The sequence below is a fragment of the Empidonax traillii genome, unplaced genomic scaffold (assembly GCF_003031625.1).
Source record: "Empidonax traillii isolate 1590-97213 ecotype Southwest subspecies unplaced genomic scaffold, ASM303162v1 scaffold519:size850040, whole genome shotgun sequence".
Lineage (NCBI taxonomy): Eukaryota > Metazoa > Chordata > Aves > Passeriformes > Tyrannidae > Empidonax > Empidonax traillii.
The window spans coordinates 277,342-305,308 of NW_020955712.1; the positions used below are offsets into that span (position 1 = coordinate 277,342).

At 47.2% G+C, this 27,967-nt stretch overlaps 1 protein-coding gene across 3 annotated transcripts in view; it reads left to right on the plus strand.

Annotated features, from left to right (window-relative positions):
• Positions 1–27,967, plus strand: part of CTIF (cap binding complex dependent translation initiation factor) — a 144,483-nt gene that overhangs the window by 25,419 nt on the left and 91,097 nt on the right. For 2 of the 3 annotated variants that reach the window (XM_027896878.1, XM_027896879.1), the window contains exons 2-7: positions 2,684–2,896; positions 6,205–6,288; positions 16,458–16,580; positions 20,207–20,280; positions 20,963–21,067; positions 24,572–24,647. In XM_027896878.1, the coding sequence (XP_027752679.1) occupies positions 2,717–2,896; positions 6,205–6,288; positions 16,458–16,580; positions 20,207–20,280; positions 20,963–21,067; positions 24,572–24,647 (642 nt within the window). In that variant the 5' untranslated portion in view covers positions 2,684–2,716. The remainder of the gene's footprint in view (positions 1–2,683; positions 2,897–6,204; positions 6,289–16,457; positions 16,581–20,206; positions 20,281–20,962; positions 21,068–24,571; positions 24,648–27,967) is intronic. The other variant, XM_027896880.1, reaches the window with a different exon arrangement.

Sequence of the window (27,967 nt, forward strand, 5' to 3'; positions counted from 1 at the left end):
TGGACAGGGACACTTTCCACTAGACCAGGTTGCTCCAAGCCCCATCCAATGGAAATATGATGTCGATCTCTATTAATTATCACTGAGGAATGTATACCTGGGATCTGGGAATTCTTAGCACCGAGCCAACACAGATCCAAGGGGTCACCACTCCGTGAAGAGCTCCCAAGAACATTTATTTGTTGGTGTGGCAAGATACCAACTGCCTTTATGCTCAAATGTGGGTTTGGGTTTTTCTTTCAAAACCTCTTTTTTTTTTTTTTGTACATGTTTTGAGGGTGAGGCGAGATGGGAAACCTGCTTTGGGCACAGAGGTTTCCTGGCTCGTGACACCAGAACAGGAGACCATACAGCCTTCATGTCAGGAAACTGTGGTGGAGAGGGTTGATTTTTGAAATAGGAGAGAAGGTTTAGTGTTAAATGGGAGAGTAAACCTTTGCAGGTGGACTTGAATTGGTCTGGACCTCAGTGGATGCTTCACTTCCCAAGGTACCTCCTGCCAAGGAGGAAGGACTTCCAAAACTGTTCCTTTGGAAGGGTCAGGCTGCTTCAAAGAGGAATCATCTTGTGGGACCCAGAAAATGGGAGTTTTCTTCCTGATAAGTGATGGTTTTATTTAGAGAGATGTGATGGTATTGCAAGATGATTTGGTTTCAGAGTTTCCTACTGGAGATCCATAAATATCTCATTTATGTGGTTTGTGCTGTTTTGTTTTACCTGGCGACTTCTGACAAACCCACTCCCTTTCAGTTCACTGTCTCTCCTGTTGCTAGTCACAAAATGTTGGTTGGGCACAGCAGTGAGCACCCCAAAAGTGGAGGAATGTGTTAGCCCTTCCTTTACTTTGTGCTTTATCGTGGGTGTTCAAGGGGGAGCATCCCCAGGGCTGAAGGTGACTGAAGTGCCACCTTCAAAAAAAAAAAAAAAAACAAACATTAAAATAGGCAAAGCAACTTCAGGCTTTGTAATGTGTGGCCCCAGGGGATGCAGGGATAACCTCTGACCCTGCTTGGACCATCCCAAGTGATACCACCTGTCCTCTACCTCATGTGGTCGTTTCTCATGTCATCACTCATGGGAGCCTCCTGTTCTCCTCTTTCTTTAATACTTTCTATTTCATAATTGGTTCTTTCCATTTGGTAATTGGCACTAATGAGCAAAAAGGGTAGAAGCGTGCCCTCCTCCAGGGCTCCACACTCTCTGGGGCTCCTCCTTTGTTATTTCTTGACTTATTTCTTTTTTTCTTTCTCCTTTCTAATGCGCCACATGATTTTTGTTCAGGAGCTAATGTGTGATATTGATCTACATAATGAGCCTTTTTGACAGTCTGGGCACATTTGGGAATAATTCCTTGAGAAGAAGAAATCCTTAGGCCAGCACTGCTCATTCTTGGCAGTTTCCAAATGAAGCCACAATTGTTCAGAAGTGACAGATGAGAAAATAGTTCAGGAGCTGGAAATTACATGAGCTGGGAGCAGATTTACATTTTTTCCCCCTTCCCTTCTGGATGTGGGTCACTCTGAATTTCTTTAGTATTATTATACTTGTCTCTAAGCAGGCTGTAAATACCAGCTCCTGGTGAAGGAGAGGATAAGGGATGAAGTCTCTGCGTCCTGCAATGTGATGGGAGCTCTGTGTCTTCTCCTTCCCCGCTGCAGGGAAGAAGGAATATGAGTCTCACCACCAGACATTCATCCAAAGCTTGGTTCTTTCCAAACATAGAATCACAGAATATCCTGAGTTGGAAAGGACCCACAAGGATCATCCAGTCCAACTCCTGGCCCTGCACAGACACCCCAACAATCCCCCAACAATCCCACCCCGTCCTTGAGAATGTTGTCCAAACACTCCTTGAGCTCCAGCAGCCTTGGGGCTGTGCCCACTGCCCTGGGGAGCCTGTTCAGTGCCAACCACCCTCTGGGGGAAAAAACCTTTTCCTAATATCCAACCTAAACCTGCTCTGACACGACTTCAGGCCATTCCCTTGGGTCCTGTCACTGGTTACAGCAAGGAGAGATCAGCACCGTGCCCGGCACAGGTCCAGGAGCTGGTGGTTTCTTGTTTTTTTTACTGTGTGATTGGCATTGAGCCCTGGAGAAACAGGAAGAGGAGAAGAGCATGATAAAGGTCCTACGTCTTCTACAGAGCCACTCTCCTGCAGTGAGAGGTTTTAAAAATAAATTCTGTTGTGCTCTCTGTTTCACCTCCCTGCTGGACCATTTACAGCCGCACCACTGAGTCGGCATAATTTACTGCCACTGTCCTAGAGAAGCTTTTCAGTTATCATTTTCTTCCTACCCCTTGTCCATCACTCCTGGCTTCTCACACTTATCCAGGATATTAAATGTGGACTTATATTAAATTAAGCATTTTAGTTTTGTTTTTCTTTTGTGCGTGTGTCTGGAGGTTTTTTTTGAGAAGGAGGGCAGGAAATAATGTCTGTGGCCCTTAAATGTAGGAATATAACAGAAATGGAACTTTTTTTTTTTTTTTTGCACGCCTGGAAACTCTAAATGTGACCACCTGGGATTATTATAAATGCAGATGTGCAGCAAATGAAATATCCTGCCCGTGGTAACCGACAGGCTTTGGCTGCTGGGGTGGTTTTTGCTGTTTTGTTTTTCTTTTAACTTGTAATTACTGGGAAACATTTTCCTCACCGTTTCTCGTTCCACTCTTCCAGGCCCGCTCCGTTCTTGGCGCATCTCCCAAAGGGATGGAGAACTCGTCGGTGGCATCGGCCTCCTCGGAGGCGGGGAGCAGCCGCTCCCAGGAGATCGAGGAGCTGGAGCGCTTCATCGACAGCTACGTCCTGGAGTACCAGGTCCAGGGGCTGCTGACGGACAAGACGGAGGGGGATGGCGAGAGCGAGAAGACTCAGTCCCACATCTCACAGGTGGGAGAAAGGGCACAGGGCTGGGAGAGGGGCTGTGGGGATGTGTGCCCAGCTCTTCCAGGTTTTGTACGTGAAGGAGAATGGGATAAAACACTGGATTTGGGGCAGCTTGCTTTTTTGGTGAGATATATATATAGAGAGAGATATGGATACATAGGTATAGATATAGATGTGTGTATATATATATACATACATATATACGTGTGTCTATCATCATCATCATCATCATCATAGATAGGTAGATCATAGATGGATATAGATATAAGTATATATATAAATACACATATGTGTGTGTGTGTATATGTGTGTGTATATATATATATATAGTTACTTATAGATATGTATATAGGAGGTCTCCATCCAGTTGGTAGCAGTCTCCTGATACTGGGTTTTGGGTTTTCAGGATCTCAGGGTGCATCACTAGAAGTTTCCAAGCCAAGGCTGGATGGGGTTGGAGCAGCCTGGTCTAGTGGCAGGTGTCCCTGCCTGTGGCAGAGGGGGTGGGATGATGGTCTTCAGTGTCCCTTCCCAACCAAACCATTCCATGATTCCCAACATGAAGTATCCCAGCTTTATCTGATATCAGCAGCATTTCTCTGGTTTATCTGGGCTGTGCAGGTTTGCTGGAGCTGAGGGTCCGACCCAGAGCTCTGGACCTGGTTTGCGTCATCTCAGTGTAAAGAAACTGCCAATCAGAGGAACCTTTTCAAGAATAGATTTTGCTGAAGAGGTCTTTTGCAATTCGAGGATTGAAGCCGCTGAAAGTGTGAGAAAATAAATTTAAAAATCCAGTGATCTGAAGAACTTCATAGTGTGGGTTTTTTAACCCAAGGATGGAAAATGTCTGTGTTTGAAGTGACACTTTGGAGGGGCTTCATGTCAAGCAGACAAGCACTGCTTATTAGCATGTCAAGACTGGAAATAGTATTGAATTAGAACTAATGGACAAAGTTTTACAATCTCTTCCAGCCTGTCCATAGCTCTGCCAATAAGCCTGGTCTCCTCGACATAAGCTCTCTGCATCTTGAGGACAAAAATTGCTAATTCTTGTGGCAGCCCATGTACAATTTTTTGCATTAAGATCCTTGATTGCAGCAACCAAATCCATCTTCCAGTTGTGGAAATGGGATTTTAGCTTTCCTTCCTGGCCTGCACTGAAAAAAAGGAAGTGCTGGGCTTCTGATGTCAGTTCTGAGAGTGTTCCCTTTCAAGATGGCTAGGTTTTACTTTAAAAGAAAAAAAAAACTTAATCATGAAAGATCTGAACATAGAACCTTTTAATTAAACCGCTTTTAGAGGCACTCAAATGAAGCAGCTAAATTTGGTTGTACCCCAGACCATTGGTGTAGAAGTTTAATTAAGATTTGTATGTGAAACTTCATCAAAACATGGTATTTCATATTTCTAGGGCTGTATATGGGACAGGAAATGAGGAGGGACTTTTACATAGGTTGCCTGCATTTATCAACCCATGTCTTAATGGATGCATTAAGAAGGAATTATCTCTTGCCTCTCAAAGATTTTCATTTTTACCACCTTGTATCCCAAGTTTGTGTAGGAAATAATCAGGTATTTTTATTTCTGGTTTTCTTCCCCTGACCACTACTTAGCAAAGCAAGGGATAAACCCACACATATCCTGCAGCTGCCTGGAGTGATGCTAGTGGAAGCTGTCCTGATAGAAGGTGGCATGTTCCCTCTTAATGAGAGCTAGAGGAAGAAGGATGGGTTTAGGGGAAAGGCACTGGACTGAGACCAAGAAATTTGGTTTTAACTGCAAGGATCTGCCAGCAACTAAATCTTTAATGCTGGGCAGGTTATTTAATCTCTCTGTCGTTTGTTTCCTTATGGCTGCAATAATGTTTTCCCTGCCTGGGAGAGGATAAATCCACTCACCTGTGTGCGTGTGAGTTGCTCGGACGGCACCACGTCCGTGGACAACTGCTCTCTGTGCTGGGGGAGGGAAGGAGAGGCACATTGTGCTCTGCTTCATCCTTCACACCGCTCCCAGGGGAGCTGAACCCATCACCAGTTTAGAGAATCACAAAGCGTGGGTGTCTTCAATCTCGCTCCCGCTGGAGAAAAGAGGAGAGTCGGAGAGAAAATACAATTTTATTCGGTTGTGGACATAACAATGAGCGAGCTGTGCCTAGAGAGGGCTTTGCAGGCAAGTGGTGGCACACAAAATTGTTAAAGGAGATAGGCAGGAGGTTCTCATGAGCCTCTCCAGCTGGGTCAGCAGAGGTGGCAGCAGACTGATGGGCACCTCTATAATAAGGGGAGACTGAGGTCCCCCCATCTGTGAACTAGACTAGGCTCTCTGATAAGGGCAGGGATCATGGGCAGATCTAGTGGTGGCTTATTTTGTGGCCTCATCCATAACTGTCAAGGAGCTCTCAGGTTGTTCAGGCTGTTCGTGTGGAACTGACTTCCATTTTCTTGGAGCGTTGTCCTTGGTGATGGTGCCAAGCACTGAGTGTCTTACGGAGCAGCCAAGTGGTTCCAAGAAGAAGGACCTCTGAAATGGGGCTGGCCAGTTTCAATTTTGTTGGAGTAGTGACCAAATGTCTGTAGGATTAATCAGCATCTTTCTTGTTTGTCCAGTGAAAGTTTGTTTTGGTTTTTTTGTTTTTTTTTTTTAATTTTCTTTCCCCAGTGTGAAATGCTGCCCTTCATTTCTTTGGGGGGAAAAAAAATAACCAAAACCAAACAAATGACCCCAAATTCAATTATTTTGTTGGAAGCACCTTGCTGTCAAACTGTGGGGGAAGCTGACCTAAGCAGCTGGTGATCCTCTATGGCCACACATGGCAATGGCCAAACCTACAGCTTTGATCCTCGTTTTCCTTTTTGTTTAGAACCAAAACACAGGGGTTTGACAGCTCAGGCCTCGTGTCTGCCCCCGAAGCAAACAGAGTTAGGAAAAGCAGAAATCCCCCAACTTCCCATGGGAAGAACTCCATGGGAAAGAGCAATAAAGTCAAGCCTCCCTCAGTGTGTACCACCTGAGATTCCCAAAACTGCTGGAGCCCGCCGGGAAGCATCGGGGAGGGGTTTTATTGCAGAGCGCCATTCCAGGTGCTTCCCTACAGTTTTTTTTCCTGTATCTTCCCTCTGTTTTGCTGGTGGCGGGTGGAGCGTTTCCAAGCCAAAGCCTTTGGGATCATCCTCAGAGAGGAGGGGGTGCCACACGCGCGCAGCGGTTCCCGCGGCTGCACTGTGTTTTCTGTGCGCTCCGGACTGACGCAGCAGTTTTTCCCCAGCCCAGGCTATTATTTTACACAATCCCCTTTTTTATCCCTCTTGCAGTGGACGGCGGATTGCAGCGAGCAGCTCGATGGCAGCTGTTCCCCATCCCGAGGGAAGGGCTCGTCGTCTCACGAACACAACCAGGTAAGGCTTGCCTTTAGTTCTTCCCTCCCCAGGCCTTCGCTTTTGTTCCTGCGCTGCCTTGTCGTGCAGCATGGAGCCTGTCCCTCTGCTTGGCATCCAAAAGCTCATTCCTGCCAAATCCATGGGAGGTGGGCGACATCCTGACGTGTGGATGGGATGCTTTGATCAGGAGCTTATTGCTCTGCTGTAAAGAGGAAAAAAATACGGGGCGTCCCGTTTATCCCTGAGGAGCTTCTTATTGCCACCCGCGTGAGGGGCGGATTTGGAGCATCAGAGCTGACTTGGAATTACGAGATGTAGCTGGAAGGAGGGAATCTCTGTGTAGCTGGGCATCTTGGTTATGTGCTGCAGCACAAGGGTGGTGTTACAGGGAGGAGGATTAAATAGCTGAGAGAGTGAACTGGGAGAAGAAGCAGAACTGCAAGTGCTGAGAGGCTGAGTTGGGCGTGCAGTAACAGAAGCCAGGCACGAGTCGGTTTTGGGGGTTGGACGTGATGTAAACACCAGTGAAGAGTATTTACCAAGCACAGCTGGAGGTGACTGTCCCTCCTTTACGTGGGCACCTACGTGGGAAAGGGTTGGGAGGGGTAGAGGCGTGGGTTTGACCACTGTCACCTGGCTAAGGAGCTGCTGTGTCACCACGAGACCCTCAGCTCTGTGAGAGCAGCGTTTGCCCAAGGAGATAGGAGACCCAGGTATCTGAGAAAGGGCAAAACAGCATTTTCAGTTGCTCTGGTTGGTGGATGTCCTACCTGGAGAAGGCTCTTCAAACTGGTGGGTTTTGTGTTCTTGCCCTGCTTGATGTCCTGCAGGTTCATCCCCATAGGTGGGATCCGTGAGAAGGAACCTGGGAGACCCTTGCAGGGTGTACAAGAGGCTGCGCCTGTTTGAGCAGTGAGAGTCACAACTCTCAGTTTGGGCACAGTTTCTTCCCACATTGAGCCATGCTGGAAATCCCTGGATTTGGGATGGGGGCTCATGCATCCCCTCCCTGCCACGGGCCTGGATGCAGGGATGCTGAGAGCATCTATACCAACACCTGCACCCAACATAGACAGGATCTAGTGCAGGAAGCTTGTACTGAGTGAGGACACTGCTTCAGATGAACCTCTGAAGTTGCCAGATGGGAGCTGTGGATTTAATTTACTATAGCTTTGATCTGCTCCGAAATATTCATCAGCAAACCCTCATCCAGGCTCCCCTCCCAGCGTTGCAAACAGATGCCTGGTACTCAGCTGGAAGGTTGGCCTTGTCCATCGAGCCTCCTTGGGTGGCTCAGGGTGTTGGCAGGACCAGGTGCTTTCCCTGGGGAAGAATCCAGTCCTGGTTCTTCACCCATGGGATCTGTTAGTGTGGGTACCACAGGAGGATGCAGGAGTCGTGCACGAGTGATACTTCTCTGGCATTCTTCCATCTGCCTGGTGCTGTGGGCTCCTTTGTTTCAACTTAGTGGGTTTTGGGGGGGGGGGTTCGTGCTGGATTTTAATTTATTTTTTTTTTTCCCTGGGAATTAAACCTATTTGATCTGCTCCAACACGGAGCTTCTTTTCCGCGCGCAAATACCATTTGCTGATGCCGAAGCTGCTTACCCGGTGTTTGGGCTGTCTCCCAGCCTGCAGCAGAGCTAGTAATTATCTCTCTCTGTGTTTGGCTTCCTTTAACTGTGAGTAACAAATTTTCCTTGGCACCAAAGAGGAGCTGGAAGCTATTGTTCTTCTGTCCAGACAAGCATTTCTCTCGCTGTTACTGATATATGAGTGAAACGCTGCTGGTGAGGACCAGGTGCAGTTTATTACCATTTCTGGCTGTTGAGTTTTTACTATTAGCTTTCAACATTAAAAAAAAAAAAAATCATTAATAAGATGCTTGTCTTGAATGAAAATTATCAATCACTCTTCAAACCTCCTAAGGAAAAAGCCGACTAATTATTTCCCAATGGATGTAGGGGGTGGGGGTTTTTTTGTTACAATTTGTTTTTTATGGATTTAGAGGGGTTTGGGCAGAAAATTGAATTCCTAATTTTCCTATTGTGTTTCCAGCTGATATTTCTGCATTGCTGGTCTTAGTTGAAAAGTACTTGGATGCGAGATTTCTGCTGGCTTCAGCTGCTGTGGAAATGTGGGTTATGTGTCGGTGACCGTGATATGCCTCACGTGGTTCTAACCTGGCCATCAGAAAGGGCATTTATATGGAAATCTAGGTTAGTCCTGGAAATATATTCAGCATCTGGTTCATTTTCTGTGAAGGCAGTGTAGTCCAGGGCTGCATTTTCAAAAGTAATTGGCTTCCTAAAGGTTATAGGGGAGCCTAGAGAGAAGCAGACTTTCCTGTGCCTGAAAATCCCCCTGTACATGCCGAAGTACCTGAGGCCTTTGAAATTCTCTTCTGTAGGATCCAGCAAGGTTATGACAAATAAAAGAAGATTTTTGAATTTCTGAATAACATTCAATTTAGGGATAAAAAAATATGTGTCTTGATGCAACCTGCAGTCCAGGATATTCCTAAATTGCTGGTTTTCTGATGTCATTGGGTATCTCTGGGAAAGAGCGTCCCAGACTTGTCCTGCTCTTGCACTACTTGGTGAGGCATCTGTGGGAGACTATATGGATGTCAGTTCCCATAGTCTGGCAACTAAGCAGTGGCTTAAAAATGGGGAAAATCCACCCCTGGGAAACCTTTTACTCTGGTCTTTCCAGTCCTCTGGGCGGGTGGCTGTGAGAAGATGGTCTGCTCATGGGGGAATGCCCTGAGATTTGTTTTGTGGGCTCCTGGTGTGCTGAGAACATCCTGGTCTCACAATTACATTCAGCTCATCTGTAACCCCCACTGTGTTGGAGTGATACCCACCAGAAGCTCAGCAGAGTCCCGCTCTGTGTGAGCCTCTGGGGTGGAGACCACTCCACCAAGCTACTTCAGATGTTATCTGAGCACCTCTATAAATGAGGAAAGTTTAGGTAATGGAACCATTTTAAATCCTTTTATGTTTGGATTCTTTTTTTTTTTTTTTCTTTTCCCCCAAAAAGACCCAGTGGGAAGATTTTATATAATACTTTATTTGCATTCCCCCTGTGAGGCTGTGGCAAGTAGGAAGCTCTTTGATATATTTCTGAAGAGCAATTCATTAAGTAAAAGACTTCTGGTATGGTACGTATTTAGGGAGCCAGCAGAGCTCTTGGTACATGAAAGGCCTGGCAGCAGCTCCATCCCAGGCTCCCCTTGTGTAAAGGTCATTAACAAAAAAACAGGACAACTCTGCGGGTTTGTCCCATTTCTCCAGGCGGCGGGAGAGGGAGAGCTGCAAATCCTCCTTCCTGGCCAAGTCCATCCCTTCCCCCCACGGTGGCTGTCACCCACCACCACCAAGAAAAAAAAACCTTTTTTGTTGGCAGTAAAGGGGACTGGCTTTTATTCTGCTGCTTGTTTGCCTTTGTGTTTGTGTCCCACCAAATGCAACAGGGACTTAGTGCATGAGTGGGGACCTCAGAGGCTTCTCCAGCTGGTGGTCTTGTTGCCAAGTCCGCTGAGCCAGTGGAGGAGCAGGCTGGGTGTTGTGGATCACATCTGGATTGTCCTACACTTTGCTTGTATCACACTTCTCCTGTCCTCTCCGAGGAGCTGGTGGCGGAGGAGGTGACTTGGTTTGCCATTTAATAGGAATATCAAACCCGTAGAAACAGAAGCACTCTGGTGGCAGGGTGAGGTTGTGGGTTTCTGCTCTTGGGCCTTGGTTGGAGCTGATTAGCTGGTTGGAATCAAGAGCATCCCAAGGGCTGTGCCGTCATAAGGCTTCTGACAAGGGCCTGGAGTAACAGGGTAAAGGGGCTTGGCTTCACACTGAGAGAGGGAGGGGTTAGGTTGGGTATTAGGAAGAAAATCTTGGCCGTAAGGGTGGTGAGGCCCTGGCCCAGGTTGCCCAGAGAAGCTGTGGCTGCCACTGGATCCCTGGAAGTGTCCAAGGCCAGGTTGGACGAGGCTTGGAGCAACATGGGCTAGTGGAAGGTGTCCCTGCCTGTGGAAGGGCTTGCAATGAGGTATCTTGAAGGTCCTGTCTCTCCATGCCCTAGCCATGTAGTCATGGCTACGTGAAAAAGCTGCTGTATTGCCAAAGCAAAGGCACTAGTAGGTGTTTGGGGGGGCGGGGGGGGATGTGTGAAGGTTGTCTCTTGGGAAACAGCAGTTTTCAATGCACAGTGGAACTTAGTTTCATGGAGAGCGAAAAACCCAAATTATCAGTGCAGATTTCTCTTGCAATTCCAGAGAATTCTGATTTGGGGTGTTGTTTGTTTTTTTTTTTTTTTTTTTGCAGGCATTAGTGCTGCTTAACTTCCTGGATTCAAACACCAGGAAATCCTCCCTGATGGATGCTGCAGAGGCAGGTGGCAAGGAATCATGGTCTTGGATAGGTGCCACGTCACTAGGTCCAGAGATGGACTGAGGCTCCTGCGATGAGCTCTGCTGTCACATAAACTTGTGAAGTCAGCAGGGAAGTTATCTTGCTGGCTTAAATCCACTGACATCAGCAGGCAGCATGTAATGCCCCAGATCCTTGGCTAACCCAGACCAGCCCTGGAAAGTGAGTGGGCTGGCAGGACCTCTATGAACAGAGATGTAATTCATTTCCCCTGTGCTGGTAGGCAGCCTGTGTCTGACTTGAGTTGCCCATCCTTAGGCCTAGATCCGAAACAAAACTCGAAAGGGGTGATCCTGGGGGCAGTTTGGGGTTCTCCATCACACCGACATGCTCATATCACAGCCCAGAGCCAGTTTTTACAATGAAAACTTGCTTGAGGTTGGCCACCACACTGAAGACCTGTTGGGACAGGTGGGTGCTGGGAGATGCTGCAGCTGCTGTTGACTTGTTTTCAAAAGAAAAAGGGAAAGCAAAAGACATACACTGACTTTGTCAGACAATACACGTTGGTGAATCCCTGCCTGAAGGAGGAAGAAATCAAAGCCCTGAGTGGGGTGACCTGCTCATGATCAAAGGGCAGCTCTGAGAAAACCAGTTGCTTAATGGTTTTCTGCCTGTGATTGCTGCGTGATGTTCCCTCCCTGTACTGAAAGGAGCCCTGCTAAATTACAGTTGGAGAGGACTCCTGAGAAAGAAATCAGGTCCTTTAGCTGATGTATAGGCTTAACTTTCTCTGGGACTTCTGTTTGGGATACACCTCATGAAGCAGCACCACCCCACAGGCAGCTCCCACCTGCTCGGGTGTCTGAAGGTTTGGGAGAGAAAAGCATCCCTGCTTTGCTGCCTCGGTTAGGAGAAGTGTTGCTGCTTTCTGAGGATGGAGGAAGGTGTCTTCTAGGCCTGGTGTCACCAGATCTGGATGAGGTCAGGAGGTGCTGGAGCTCTTGGCAGGGAAGGGGTGATGTTAGCTGTTTCCTCTGAGGCTCGGGCAGTTGGGTTCCCACAGCACAACTGGAGTTCTCAGTGCCATTCCGAGTGCCTCGGTGTTCCTCATCTTTTTCCTTGTGTGTGAAGGAGCTACCCAGCACATCCTTGGCTAGCCCAACTCCTGTGATGTTGTCTGACAGGAACACAACCACACTTGGCTTGGCACTTCCCTGCGTAGTCCAGAAAGATCTTGCAGGCTTAACCTCCGACTTCCAAACCCATCAGGTCTGTATTGTGGCACAGTTATAGATAAAACCTTATTTCGGTAAAAAGGAGAGCTCCAGGTGATATTTGCTGTCCCTTCTGATGTGTCTTGACCAAAGCAGTGATCAGGAACCATCCCAGGCTGGAGAGAGCTGGGGAAGGTGGACACAGACTTGGGGAGGGAAAGAGCAGAGCCAAAATTTTCTGCATGATATTTTTATAAGAGTAAGCTTTCTAATGTTCTTATAGCCTTATGCAATGCACTGAGAAGAAAGAAGCTGGAAATTTTTTCCCTGCTAAAATGTTTGAAGTAACCTTAGTGGGGGGTTTTCTTAAAAGGTGCATTTTAAATTATTAAAATAATTAAATAATTGATTTTCTGTAGAAAAATTAAAATGGTTATTCTTGAGTAAGTCTAGAAGAGCAAGGAGGTGCTTGGAGTGTGGTGTAAAAATTCTGCATAACTGGAAGATTTGGCGGAAGCACAAAGTGGGTGTATGAAAACCTCTGCCGCAGAAAAGCCTCAAAAAGAACCTTTTACATGATAGCTATCTTCTACTCTGACTAGGGTTCAGACCAAAGTTTAAGAATCATTTGAAGGACACCCCACAATCTGCTCCGGGGAGATCCTTGTAGGTGCAGTGGTGAGACTGTTGTTAGGCTGGGTCCTGAGAAGTCCTTTAGCTTTCTGATGTTTTTTCTCTTTCCCACCTTAAGCTGTGAATGCTGTACATTGAATATCGAATTTTTTGCATGCAATTGAACTTGAATCCCATCCAGAATCCACTGATATCTTTGGGACACTTAAAGCTTGTGATACTGCCAGGATTGATCTACATCTCTACCAGCACAGCCCACTTCACCCATACTTATCATCACTGAGAGCAACCACGTAGGTGATCGCTGTGTTTCCATTTATTGCTTGTGCACTGGGGAAAGTTATCTTCTTTTTTCTGCAAATAGGATTTTCAAACTTGCACTGAAGCAGTAGCAAGTATTAACTCTTGAGCTGGCGAAGGCAGCGGGATTAATTAGTTCATGCCTCAAAGAGCTCGCTGCGAAGGTGAAAATTGCAGTGTAAGTGAAACATATGATTATTGCTAATTAAAATGCAAATGCTAGATTTGACAGCTAGTTTCCAAAGGAGGGTGGTTGGTAGTGTTTATGTGCATGAGCCTCCCTGTTCCCAAGAAGGTGCAGAGCTTGGCCAGAAGGATTGGCATGGATGAGAGCAGCTGCTGGGAATCCATCTCTGGAGAGGGTGATGTTTTCCCTCCAAGTACCAAAGTGATGCTTGGAGGTCCCATCTCCTGATAGTGAGTGTAGAACACGAATGGCAGGTAAAGGAGCCCAAATGAAAGCTGAGAGCAAGACTTCAAGGGTTGTCTGGGGTCTTGGAAGAGACTGGGAGAGTCTTGGTCTTTTGAGGGCAGGGTGGAGAGTAAAAGGGCCAGGTGATGGGAGATTGGGTTGGCAAAAGGCAAGGGATGGAGAGCTTTGTGGCATTACAGCTGTTTCTTCAGCTTCTGTCAGGTTTGGCAAACAATCCTGTTCTGTAACATGCTGGATTTATTTGGCAAGAGCAGTGTGTGGGAGACACATCCCATGCTTTGGGATGGAGGAAGAGCAGTGCCACATCTCGCCATTGCCAAGCCCTGGCTTTCTGCTGAAGTCCAGCTGCCTGCATGGGTTTGGGAATGGGTTTTTATGGGCTTTGCAATGATGCTGGTGAAGGGGTTTTTGTTGCTTTGTTGTGTTTTTTAAGGAATGATCGTTGCTTGAATACTCTCACCCACATCTTGAGCATCACCCGTGAGTTCATTGTGAGCTTCCATTCGGTGTGAGAGGGCCCATTTTAGTGTGAAATGGATTTATTAAGGTGCACAAAGCCACCAGAAATGTCTGGCAGAGTTTCTGGTGGACTTTTTTTCTTTTTTTTTTTTTTTTTGAGCTTTGAGTCCCTGTCAGTATGGTATCAGTGAAATGTTCATCTATAGCATGTAGTCAGAAATTTGGGGGAGATATTGAGTGCAGCTGTGCTTATGAGTATGAATGTGAGTGTTTCTGGGCCATACTCCTTTGGACTGCTTCAGCTTGAACAGAAATTTCAACAACTTTTAGCTTAAAAATTTTTATTTTAAAAATCATTTTTCTATATTGATATTAATAGTGCATGATAAAGATAAGCAGCACAAACAGGAAAAAAAAGTCCCAGGCCAGGAAATAGAGCCAGGAGACAAACTGATTTAGTAAAAGGGTATCTGTGATTGTGGTCTCACTGGTTTGTGCTGTATCCACTGGCTTTCTTGGCGGATGTTGATGCAGGGGGTAGCCAATCTCCCCGTTTCTCACACGGGTTTTGTCGCAGTAAAATGCCAGCCGCATTTCTGGAATTTGCAAAACCTCAGGCTGTCTGCAGAAAGCCACGACTGTAAGTTGGGGCAACTGTGAATACAAGCGGTGTAAGTGTTGATTTTCAGTGTGACCTGGTCCCACTGCAGCATTTGGCACCGAAATTTTGTATATGTGGATGAACGGGGTGTTCAGAGTGGGATTTCCAGAGTAGGATACACACTGGTGGTAAAAAGTCCTTCGGACATCTAGGCAGTGAAGGCGCCTTTCTCCCAGCCACCTTTTAGGTTGGTGCACCTCTTTCCCTCATCAGATGAGATATTTCTGGCTCTTCCCCAGGCCTTCCCCAAGTTGCGTCATGCCCGTGCCTCGCAAGCAACACTGGAGTGGTTTTTTCCCTCCATGCCAATTTAACAAAACTCTCTCAGCTTTGTGTCATTTATTTCTCAGCCATTGGGAGGTTCGGGTCAGGGCGTGCTCAGAAGGGAAGAAGGTGCTTTCAGTTGTAACATCTGGTGGGAATGGCCACGACCTTTCAGATTTCATTTATATACAACTTGAAAACCAGTTGGTGTCCTCTTTTGAAGTCAGTACTGATTTTAGGCTGTAGCAACCACAGTGTGTTTGAGCATGCTTGAAACTTAGTAGGTTTGAGGATGGAGAAGGTGCAATTGGAACAAAGCAGAAACCAGCACTAGTGTGTTTTGCTTCCAATGCCTTGTGTTGGGTAAATACTTACATGTTTCCTGCGCACGAAGGTCCATGCTGTAGGTAGCATCACCCTGGGTAGTTTAGGGTCTGTTGTGCAGCTGTCTCCATCCTCCATCCAACCCAGGTGGCACTGGTGGAGCTGGGACCTGATCTGTGCCTTTAAATTTGTGTCCTGGACTTGGCTGTTGTGTTCAACAGGAGTTTTGGATTCTGAGTCCTTTTGGCTTTTGAAGGCCAAGGTGGCCCTGCCCTTGCCTTAGCCCATGGCAGTGTCTGCAGGATCTCATGTAGCCCCACGAGGATGTCTGAGACATGAGAAACCCTCTTTTATGTGTCAGCTCTCACACCAGTCCTAAAACATATGCTTCCCTTTGTATTTCCCAGCTTTTCAGAGAACTTGAAAGAGTTTAATATTCTGCACTCTGTGGGTTTCTGATCATTTTAGGTCACTTCAAAAGTCTTTCCCAAGCCTCTGAGCAAAGCTTTTGGAGCAATTACCCTGACAATATCCACCCTTCTCCCCAAGCACCTTGTGGGATGTTTGTGTAGGGCTGATCAGGTGAGTTATTCTGGTTTTCAGATGAGTCATTATGCCCTCAGGGCTGAACAAGAATTCTGCAGGCTGCTTGACAGCCCAGCAAGTAAGAGAATAAAGGAGAACATTAGGCACAGCTCCTTAACAGGCAAAAATAGTTATTTTTGTAGTGTGTCTTCTGGTGAACTACAAGTGTTTTCAGGTGTGTGAGCAGCTGGATTCCAACACAAGGCTAAGAAGTGGGAAAAACTTACTGAAGTGTTGATTTCGGCCTGGGAGGAGAATTAGGGAAGTAGGATGGAATAGAATGGAATGGAATGGAATGGAAAGGAAAGGAATGGAATGGAATGGAATGGAATGGAATGGAATGGAATGGAATGGAATGGAATAGAGTAGAGTAGAATAGAATAGAATAGAATAGAATAGAATAGAATAGAATAGAATAGAATAGAATAGAATAGAATAGAATAGAATAGAATAGAATAGAATAGAATAGAATAGAATAGAATAGAATAGAATAGAATAGTATTGGTTGGGAAGGACCTACAACCATCATCCACTCCAACTACCTGTTCAGTTCAGGGCTGACACAAAGTTAGGACCTGTTGTTAGGGACACTGTCCAAACGCCCTAAGCAGCTTCAGAGGATGTGGGGTTGCTGAACAAGCATAATTAATTCTCCTGAAGATAGAGAAGGTAAGTATTATTTTCCCCAGGCGTGCACTGGAGCCAAGTCTTGTCTTCATCGAAGCCTCCCACGGTGTCACCCCTTTGCACTGTATAAACAGAACATGCTAAAGTATTCGTGAGAAAGCCCCAAAATCAGGGTGTTGGGCATGGGGCATAGTTTTGTAGGTGCTGGCAGGTGTGGTCTGGGAGCTGGAGCTCCCCTGTCGGGCCAGGCCGGTGGTTTTTGAGTGCGCAGGATGGAGCTGCCCTTGACTAAAGCAACCTGTTTGTTGTTTCCAGGAAGAGTGGGATCACAGCAGCAGTGGGAGCACAGGATCCCAGCCGGGGTTGGGCTCCAGGCAGGGGTCTGGATCCAGGTCTGGCAGCCACAGGAGAAGCAGCCAGTTCAGGCAATCGACCAAGGTATATCTGGTAGTGCTGTGCTGAAGTTGTGTCCTTTGCTTGCTGCTTATTGGAGGCATCCTCCCCACGACATGTTTGCTGTGTGTGTCACACCTAGGTGTGGGTGCATGTCACTTCTGAAGGGCACTTCAAAGACCTAATTAGTTCAGTCATAATGTGTGACCCTGCTGAGGTGTGCAGAGTGCCTCAGTGTTGGGAAAGAAGTTCCTTGGTCAGCTGGTTTGGTGCAAAGGGAGACAGGGTTTGTTTTTTTTTTTTTCCTTTATTTGAAGTCTTGGAGTATTTAAATTTTGGGAAATTAAGAGATGTCTGTAATTATTTGCTGGCAAGTCTTCCTTAGAAATTGATAGATGAGTGGATACCACATAGATGGTATTAAATGGTGACCTTGAGTGCAGCTGCTTTCTGTGTGAGCTGTCTGCAGGGCTAGATGGGGAGTTACCTCCCTACTTACCCTGCCAAAGACTGTAAAAATTCACTTTTATGGTTTTAGGCTCATCCTTGAACTCATACCCTGACCAGCCTGTTTGTTTTGATCAGCCTCTGTCCTTTTTTCTCTTGGAGTTACTCTACTTATGCACTGGTTGTGCCAGAAGTGAAGGGCAGACTCTGGGAGGTTTGGAACCAGTGGTCAAAGTCCTGGTCTGTTCATCCATTTCATCCTCCTGGAGAACTTAAGGAAAACAGCCTGTCTTCCTGATGCTGTGGTGGGAGAGGACCCACAGAACCAGATTGCTGCTGGAAAGTGGTGGTCCTTTCTGGTGGGAAGGAGTGAGACTCAGCATATCCTTCCTTCTTTGAGCAGGAATAACACTGTCTTCCTCAAAATGCCTGTGTTTTTATCTGTATTTTTCTTATGAAAGCTTGAGGTTTTCAACAAGGAAACCTTTCACTGGAGCTTTTTCAAGACAGTTCAGTATCTATCCATCTTTTTTTTTGTTTGTTTGTTTCCTACCGAAGTCCATCCAAGGTACTGTAGGCAGCAAAAAAAGCAGGAAGGGTGGGGGGAAGCTCCTCAAACTTAGAACTGAAAAACGCTTAAGAAGTAACACATGGCACAGGATAATCCCTTGGTTTATACCCCGGGCTCAGGCGACCACCTGACGCTGCTGTGCAGCCGTGAGCCAACTCAACCATGCAGCGAAGGGCAGGATTTTGGGTTTGTTTCCTGGAGGACGGCGATGGGGAGCGGCGGGGAGGTTGGGACGCCGAGCTGGGCTGCGGAAAGCCTGCTGCGTGCATGCAAATGCTGACTCTGTGGGGAATTTGCTGAAGCTGCATGCGTGGTTAAACAGGCCAGGGTCCACGTGGGCCCGCCCCTGTTTGTGTGGGCAGCTGGGCGTCGGTGGATGGAGGCGGCGTGAGCTCGCAGGGGCTGGAGGGTGGGGGCATTTAAACCTCGCTGCCTATAGGGTCTGCTTCACGGGATCTCTCCATCCCTCTGAGCAGTATTGGTGTTGTTCTTGTCGGTGTGTCTTCTCTCATTCATAGTGCCTGGTTAATTAATTTTAGGTGGCACCAACTCCTCCGCGGTGAAAACGATGATCTAAAGCTGAGCGTTGGGTCGTGGGGAGCTTCACGTTAAAACTGCTGATGGTTGTAATTGCAGTCCTGGGGGGAATGACAGCAAGTCACTTCTTTTCATAAATGCATGCAGGGTTGGGGGTTTTTTTTCTCTTTTTTTTTGTACCTGGACGTAAGAATTTGGCTTTTAGAAGTCTTATTATTAAGTCTTGGCACTGCTATGAGCATTTTAGTACATGCCCTGCAGCAGAGGGCAGCAAGGATGCTTGCTGCCCGTCCTGTGAGTCGAGACAGGAACTGGTTCTAGAGACAGGTTGTCGAAGACCTAAGGGGTGTCTCAAAATGGCCACAGTGACTCAGGACTTAATGACAAGGTGTGTTATTGCTGGGCCCCGGCGCCGTCTTTATGGAGTCTGGCTAATGCTTGTAGTGCCTGTGAGAGGTCATGGGGACATATTCTAGGAGGAAGGTTTGGGTGAGAGCACCAACTGCTGCCCTAGAAGCTTGGACCTTGTCTGACCTCCTCATCACCTGAGATGAATTTGTCTGCAAGAAGAGGTATCCCTTCTTTGTGTGACAGCCAGGAAGGCCTGCACACGTGTATTTTCATTATACTGCATTTGGATGCTTGTAAAGGATTTAGAAAACTTAATTTCTCTCCTCGGTGGGAGAAAACCGTGCTTACATTTGCCTAAAATAAGAAGCTCAACTTCTGTGCCCGATCACGAGAGTTCGATGTGTTTCTGGCGGTTTGTTTCTGAGCAGAGACTTGTGTCAGCTTGCAGGTCCACAGAGGTTAAAATCGTAATCCATAAACCCCTTGGAGGAGACTAAAAAAGGGAGAAGTCTGGCTGTGTTTGGAGTATCTGGTGTCTAAATTGGTTGTTGTGCTGGGAATGGCTGCAAAGTGTGACCATCTGTAGCGTTCCCTGAGGATGTGTGTCCTGACACTGGTTGGGAAACTGTTGCTCGTTTTGTGGGTAGATTGAGGTCTCGGACTTTATTAAGAAATTATCAGATTTTTGTGAGGTTTTAGTGTCTTGGTTACTACTAATAATGTTTGAAAATGACAGAAATTATACAGTGGGGAATATATGGAATCCATCTTCTCTAACATGTAGGGGTTTTTTACCAGACCATTTGGGGTGAAATACTTAAATAATCTCAATATGTGCCTGTTCTTAGAGCAAAGAGAACCACATCACCACAAATCCTTGAAGAAGAAGGATGGCTTTCCCCATCCTTACTGGTGACAGCAGGCTCTGGTAGAGCTGCTGCTGACCAGTATCTCCATCCTTGGAGACCTTGAGGGGCTGGAGCATGTACAGGGAAGGGAACGGAGCTGGGGAAGAGTCTGGAGCAGCAGGAGTGGCTGAGGGAGCTGGGGGGGCTCATCCTGGAAAAAAGGAGGCTCAGGGGGAACCTTCTGGCTCTGCCACTCCCTGACAGGAGGGGGGGAGCCGGGGGGGGGATCAGGCTCTGTTCCCAGAGAACAATGGAAAGGGCAAGGAGGAATGGCCTCAAGCTGTGCCAGGGGAGGTTGTACATGAGGAAGAATTTCTTCCTGGAAAGGGCTGTCAGGCCTTGGAAGGGGCTGCCCAGGGCAGTGGTGGAGTCCCCATCCCTGGAGGTGTCCAAGGAACGACTGCACTTGGCACTCAGTGCTCTGGGCTGGGGGACAAGTTGGGGGGTGGGCACTGGTTGGACTCGATGATTTTGGAGTTCTTTTCCAACCTAATTGATTCTGTGGGTCTCAACCTGCCCAGGGGACATTGGTGGGTCGTGGTGGTCGTGGACAGTGGGGCAGGAGGGCAGGGCTGGAGTCAGAGCTGAGCCTGCGTGTTGTCTGCTCCGTCTTGTCCACAGCTTTGTGTTCCCAAGGCTGAAACAGTTTCACTCCTTGCCTTCACGGTGCACTCTCATGGTGGTTGAGGGATCTCTGTGTTGAAGTGAGTGTGGATTCACCCAGAAGCCATAGTAGCCCTTGTGCAGAGCCAGGACACCTCTGTGGCTGGTGTTGGGAGAGGCTGTGCTGGGCTGTGCCGTGGTCCAGGTAGCTGCACGTGCCTTCCAGTGAGTAACCACCTTTCCCTCTCTCCTAGAATGGCAACAAGGAGAGCAACCTCGACATGCTGGGCACAGACATCTGGGCTGCCAACACCTTCGAGTCCTTCAGGTAAGCTGGTGTTCAGGTGCTTTAAGAGAGAGATGATCCAGCTCTTAAATGGACTGTGCCTTCTTTTAGCCTTCACCCACAGGCCCCTCCTGCTGGTACCCAGGCACCAGTGAGTACCCTGATAGTACTCGCATTGCTGCTGCTACTCCTTGCCATCCCCATCCAGCCCGTGGCTGAATGAGCTTGTTTGAGCTTGGGGAAAGTGGTGAAATATGCTTTCCGTCCAGTTTTATGCATCTCCCTGTGCCTGGAGCACTGCAGGAATCTCCAGGGGCTGCGTTATCACCTGCCTGCTCCAGGCCATTGGAGCAGGCAGGTTGTGCAGGGCCAGAGAGAACATCTCCATTGTGTGGGCCAGACCACTACCTGTTGAGGTACCCCCTTGATAGAGACCAAGTATAGCTTGCAAGGTGTGTGCTGTATCAAAATTAGGGGTTTAGATCAAGCAACAGGAGCTCAGCATATCCAAAAAACGAGGAAAAAAAAATGAAAAGAAAGGAGGTGCAGCAGTGTGGAGGTCGGGGGCCCACATCCATGTGCTCTGCAGCAGGGAGTGGTGCTTCCAGAAGTACCGGCTCTCCTCGTCTGCGGGCTCCAGTGTGCCTTCTGCTATTCAGCTGGGTGGTGTTTAATCAGTTCTGGACTTTCTTTCTTTTTGTTTCTCCCTGTTTTTCTCACCTAGTGGTGCAACGTGGGACCTGCAACCTGAAAAACTAGATTTCACCCAATTTCACAGGAAGCTGAGAAACACCTCCAAACACCCGTTGCCTCACATAGACAGAGAAGGGTGAGTGCCCTGTGTGCAATGCTGTGCTCTCCAGGAAGGTCTCCTAACTTCTCCCTTGCTGTGGGAACGCTGGCTTGGTGACAGACCTCATGTGGAGGGCATGGGGAAAAGGTGCTGGAAAGACAGTCGGGGTTTGAGGATGCCACAATCAGTCTGTCTGGCTCCTCTGTCATCCAGTGCTGGGCTGGAACAGACTTGTTCTCTGCATTTTTGCACTGTTTGGTAGATTCCAGTCTTTAAATAACTCTGGATCCAAGTCTTCTAGATGCAAGTCTCCCAGATTTAAACATCTCTGGATACTGGGAGAAAGATCCTGGTTTTGTGCTGACCCTGGTTTACAGTTACTGTTCTCTCCAGCAAGCTTGCAGTTGAAGAAATGAGCACCAATGTGATTCGTGTAGATCCAAAGTGCTCATCCCCCATCTGCTAGACATAGAACTGGGGAAACATTCAACAGCTCCTGTTGCTGGTAGCAGCCTCCATGGACTGCCATGGTATTTTTTTGCTAGGATTCCTCATCAGTTGCTGGTTGGTCAAGCCAGGTAAATGTGTACTGGCACCAAGTGGATCACCGGCGTTCCTTCAGTGGGTATCACTTTTTCTCTGGGGATTCTCTGCAGATGGAGAAACAATCACTACCTGAAAGGAGATTGTGGCCAGGCGGGGGTCAGTCTCTTCTCCCTCGTAACAAGTGGCAGGACAAGAGGAAAAGGCCTCAAGTTGCACCAGGGGGAAATTAGATTGGAAATTAGGAATAGTTTCTTCACAGAAAGGGTTGTCCAGCCCCAGCACAGCTGCCCAGGGCAGCAGTGGAGTCCCCATCCCAAGAGGGATTTAAAAGCTTTGCCATGGCATATGCAGGGATGGAAATCCTCTCTTGCTGTTGATAAGTTGGTTTTGCCAAAGTACTGGCCAATGCCATATGCCTGATCTGCACACCTTGTTTAGAAGACAAGAATAGAATTATTGTTAGAATAATTGATTAGAAACAATTAGAAACACCTTGTTGTTTCTGACCAGGCCAGCAATCCCACCCCAGCAAAGGCTCAGCATCTACAGGAGGCCCTTGTACTGCAGAGTGGCAGGAAGGGTCACACAGCTCAGTTTTTTTTCTGCAGTGTAAGTAAGGCAGAATGCAGATATATAAGGAGCAATTTTCAGAACATTTGGAACAATGGAACACTAAATTTCTAAGTCACTAAGTGCCTTAGTCACGTTTACTCCCATTTCTTCTGAAGGGTTTGAAAAACGAGACGGAGGGGCCCCCTGTAAAATAAGATCCAATATACCAAATGGATCATGGCACTTGCCACATGATCCTGTCAGTGACATCTACTACATAGAGGGAGGATGCAGCAGGGTCTGCATTGTGGTTTTCCTCCCTTCCCAGTGTAGTGCAAATGCCAGGATGCAGATGGGTAGAGAAGGCAGTGTGGAGGTGAGATATTTAATCACTCCTAAATACTACAGCCGTAAAACTTGGATAAGGATTAGTGTATGTGCAGGAAAGTTAAACAGATGCTGTCAGCACAAGCAGTGCATCTCCCACTTATATGCAGGTCATATAAGTAACTTGGCTAAAATAGGGGAAGCACAGACAAAATTGGTTTTATTTTTTAGCTCTTAGTTGGCTGCCTTGTGCATTCATCATCAGCGCGCTGTGCCAAATCTGTGCTGTGATTCAGCTTGCTGAACCTCCAAGAATCTCCACCTGCTAGCTAGGCATTTTCTCTCTGGCTTGAATGGGAAGCTTTTTTAACAATGTAGCTGTGCAGCGAAAAAAATAACAGGGGGAAAAAAAAAAAGGAATATGCTGTTCAGCTATGTTTTCAACACTGCAAACACCAAAAGGACCATTTTATTCCCTAGCCTGATCTCTTACCCAAGATTGACCATGTAGTTATTTGACCTCAATGGACTTTTGCTTGGATGAAGTGTTTTCCTCCAGAAAGACATTGATTTTACTGTAGTCTGCTGAATAATCAAAGTGGAGTGGTTAAGCAAAACTGGGGAACTGTATTGACCCAACTCGTTTCTGACCTGAAATTGTCTGGCTTTAATTTCCACTGTTAGCTCTTCCTCTGCTTTTACTCTTCCAGATCAAGCAACCTTTTGTAGATGGCATTTTCTCTTCACTCCAGGTATCTCTCAAGCACATTTATCACTTTAGTTTTTCTGGTACTCTAAGAAATTCCTCTGCCACCTCTTTGAAATGTGACTGCCAACGCTTCCTGTGGTTTTGTGGATCAGGCTCAGCCGTGCTGTCTGTAGAGGAAAGCTGCCTTCATTCCCCTAAGCCTCCTCCTCCTCACCCCCTGCCTTTATGCCACAGTTTAGCACCAGAATTTCAGCCTGGAACTCTCCCCATCCTTTTCAGATAACCTTTTTCTGTGATACAGCTCTGATTTCCTATAGCCATGGAATCATAGGAGGGTTTGGGTTGGAAGGGACCTTCAAGATCACCCAGTCCAACCCCTCTGCCATAGGCAGGAACACCTTCAATTAGACCAAGTTGCTCAATCAAGTCAAGGTTAATTAAATTGCTTGCCTTCAGCTTGCTATTTCTTGAGCCTGGCACTTCAGCACATGCCCAATTTTTTTTTTAATTTTTTTCCCCCTTTTGCACCAAGTCCACCAAGATATGTTTTTCTCTCATTTCTAAGCACTGATTACGTGCATCTGCTGCTACCAGAGTTCCTATTTTACCTTATTCAATGATACCTTGTCACTAATTGACAAAAAAATACATTATCATTCTTGCATAACAAAAAATATCTTCTCAGTTGTTTATAAATGTAGAAGGATAATATTTACCATTTTTTCTTCTTCTGTATCATCACAAACTCTCTGCATCCAGCTAGTAATTATCTTTGGATTGGGTCTTTTTTTCCTTTCTTAATGCAAGAAAGTCCTTCAGCTGCCAACTCTGTGTTTGGTGCGTGAGTGCTTGGCTTCTCACCCCAATTTTTTTGTCTTTCAAATTGTCTGTTTATGTTTATATCGATTGCTGTTTGCTGTCTGAGATGTATGTTTGTGCTTGCTCTCTGACACCTTTCTCAGCAGGGGAACTGGAGCTCCTGTGGAGACCCACAAATGAGCAGTGCTTCAAAGGAAACATCTTTCATTACCTTTTTGTGTCCTCAATTTTTTCTGTCCAGGTGGGCTGTGCTTTCCGTTTCACTTGGTCTGGGAATCGAGTAACCCAACGCCACCGCTCAGGACTGCCTTTGGTTCTCTCACTGCTGCCACTACCAAGAGTGTTTGAGTGCTGTGGCAGATGGTGCAGGTGGAGAGGACTGGGAAAAGCATTTAATTTTGTATTAACAGCTTTACGCCCGCGTGGGAGTGTTTCGGAGGCGCAGCACACTCACCTCAGAGAGCCTCTTTGTTTTCACGAGGGTCCTTTTGCAGTAAGAACTGATCTTCCCCATGCACTGTAATAGAAAATTAGCCGTGTTTCCAGCGAGTTTTCACGTGGTTTTGTTTGTTTTCCTCTTGCCACAGGCTTGGAAAAGGGAAGTACGAGGATGGCGACAGCATCAACTTGAACGACATAGAGAAAGTCCTCCCAGTGTGGCAGGTAGGTGACAAGGACGTCTGCCCGTGCTACAGTGGAGACCAGCAGCGCCTTCCCTGCCTTGTGTTTCCTTAGGAAACCCCCCTCAGGAGCGGGAAAGCTGCTGAGCTATGGTCCTTTGGGGGCTGGGATGGAGATTGGTGCCTGTGGTTTCGGGTGTTGGTGCTGGGCAAGGGCGGTTGCCACGCAGACTTTGTCGAGAGGTGATATACGCTGAGGGCAGTATATATAAATACATACATATATATGTACCTGTGCACAGGACTCATATGCTTTAGAAAGGGAGATTCTGAAAAGCATCACCACCCCCCAGCAGCTCGAAAATAAACTGCTGCCAGGAAGCCAGCAGCGCTGGAGTGCTGGCCCAGGTGTTTCCCTTTTGGAGCATGTCTGTGTTTACATGCAGTGATAATCCATGTGTGTGTTTTCCCCAGCCTATTCCTTCTCCAGATCTCTCTTCATGCTCGGATGCCTTGGATGTTGGGGAATGGCAGGATGAGACCCTCAGTTAAAAAGTCAGATTGAATAAGTCCATTTGTCAGCATCGTATAATTTTTCATTTTACGGAGCCCTAGTCCTCGAAGAGTGTCCTGGGCTAGGCAAGTTCTGAGGATGTTCAGTGTGCTTTTGCTGAAATCTCTGCCTCCAGAGGCAAGGACAGAGACATCTCGTGTGCTGTGGTAGCATTACCCTTTTCAGTGCTGAGCCAAGGGCTCGCCAGGCTTCTTGCTCATGCATCATGTGAGGAATGGCTTTGCTCATCCTGCAAACCATGTGATGATCTGCCTTACTGTTTCTTTTGGGTGAGCTATTTGGCACTGAATACACGAAGCAGTGGAAGGAGTGGAGAAGTGCTGCTGACTTTGGCAGGGAGGAGCACTCCCTGCAGCTGCTTCCTGCTCAGTCTCTTCCATGTTTGGTATGTCTGGACTTTAGGTCACAGGGAGAAAACATCAGGTCCAGCTGGTGCAAACCCCAGCAGTTCTGCAATAGAAGGTTAGTTTTCCCCAGGGAATAATTGGGAAATGAGGAATCAAACCACCTCTGGTGCGAGGAGCTGATTTTCTTCAAGAGGGTTTTAATCAACAGCTATTAAATAAGCCAAGTCCTTCTGTTATGGTTATCATCTCATCGTGCCCTAACACCAGGTTGAGTCCATCGGCTCCAGTGAATTAATTGCAAAATGTACCTTAATATTTAGCTTAACTGCTAGTGTGACATTTCTAAGCTGGAAGACCTAGTGGGAATGCTGGATCTGGTGTTTGGTTTGTGCCCCTGGGCAGGCTCGTGCAATGCTGCATTATTTTGGAGACGTGCTTACCTTGGCATGCGTGTCTGTGGGAACTGGGAACCAGGTAGTTCTGGGTGAGGATTTGTCTTTTTTAGCGCCGACAAGTGAAATGCTTGCAGACAGCTGGTCTAATCCTCACATGTCATTGTTAACTGGATTTGAATGCAACCGTGCAGTGCTGACAGTGATTTTTCTGGTCTTTATCCGCTGTTTTAAATGGCTCTGTGGAGCAGTGTATGTGGGGGGCATAAGGGAAAGTATTTGTGTGAGACTATGGAAGGAAAATCGTTAGCCTTCCATGGGGTTGTCCCGTGATGGGGCTTTGTTTGTTACGTGTCCTGAAGAAGAGGCTTTTCAGGTTGGAGATACATGAGCTCTTATTCTGCCTGTGTTTAAGAGCTCCTGGCTTGCTTACAGCAGCCATGCACAGACAGGGGGGCCAGTCTGAGCATCCTCCAGTGCCACTGGGGTGGTCTGAGAACCCTCCAGTGCAACTGAACCAGTCCAAGCATCCTCCATCACAACTGGGGTGGTCCAAGCATCCCCCAGCACAACCCAGATGGAAATGTTTTGCTGCTGAGTGTACTTCAGCGGCTGTAGAAGGGTTAAAAGCAGCATATTTGAGAGAGGTAGCAGGTCTTACTTGCGGGTTGCTTGGAGATTTGGGTGCCTTGGATGTTAATGCATGATAGACACAGGACATGAACCTTGAACTAATCTCAGGTATACATCCAGGTGTGTATGTGTATCTCTATGCAGCGACATCCCTAATGGGTTAAACAGAATATTCTGGGTATCTAGGGACTAAGCAGGCCATTCTGGGTGTTAATATGTCTATACATGAGTTTTGCTGCTCGAATCTATCAGTAGTATTTTAACAAAATATTGCAAGGAAAGCCTCTGATCGTTTGGCAGTTAAAGGGTGAAAAAAATAAACAAAAAAACCCCCATATAAACGTCCCCCCAAATCCTCTTCTTTTGTTTGGAAATCGGAGAATGCTCCTCGGGGTTGCTCTCACAGCACAGCCCACTCTGCCATCTCGTGGACATGCACAGGCAGGTGAACCCGGCTCCACAATTCCTTCACCACAGCTGGTATTTTGAAGCTTTCTCCTGCTTTTCCTCCCATCTTTTCAAAACTCATCTGACATGCTGAATGTTGCTGGTAAATAGGTTTTATTTTTGAAAGCTTCATCGCTAGGAGATCATGAGGTCATTGCTTTGGCTCAGCTCGTGAGCTGTAACCTCTTCATCTCTCCTTGCTCGTAAAAGTCTGTAGCTGGATTTGGGCACTAATTCACCAAAGCGCTGCCAAAACGGCTACTCTTTTGAAGATAAGTGTTCCCCATTCATAAGAACTGCTCTTTACTGCACGCCAGGGAGGAGCAATTTGCTGCATTAGAAGGGCACAGCTCAGGTGCAGAGCTGCCCGTCATCTTCTTCTCCATTTTCACCTCAGCTGGTTTGTTGAAGGAGACCACATAACCCACCTTGATGTCATGAAGACGTCACAGGGAAGGGCTGAGTCAGTGCCTTTTGCATTTGCTCCCCTTTGGCAAACGCTTGGAAAGGCTTTCAGGCTTGGATGTGTCACAGCCGAGTGCTCCAGTCCTACATGCAGGCTTTGGACTGAAAGCCCTGGGCAGACTCTGTACTTACCAGAAAAAAACAACCTAAGGGGTCATATCCTGCGAGGTCACAGAATCATGGAATGGCTTGAGTTGAAAGGAACCATAAAGCTCATCTCATTCCACCCCCTGGCACGGGCAGGGACACCTTCCACTAGACCAGGTTGATCCAAGCCCCATCCAACCCGGCCTTGGATGCTTCCAGGGATCCAGGGGCAACCACAAATTCTCTGGGCAAGGTCCAACACCCTCCTTCCTGTAAAACTCGTGAAGGGTACAGGAGGCTGCATGCCACAGCTCTGAAGGCTGCTAGACACAAGCAGAGAGTTTTTGGGACATATCCCAAGTGGTTTCAGGACTGGCATCTCGCAGTGTTTGGCTTTCAGTTTGCTGGACCGCTGCCT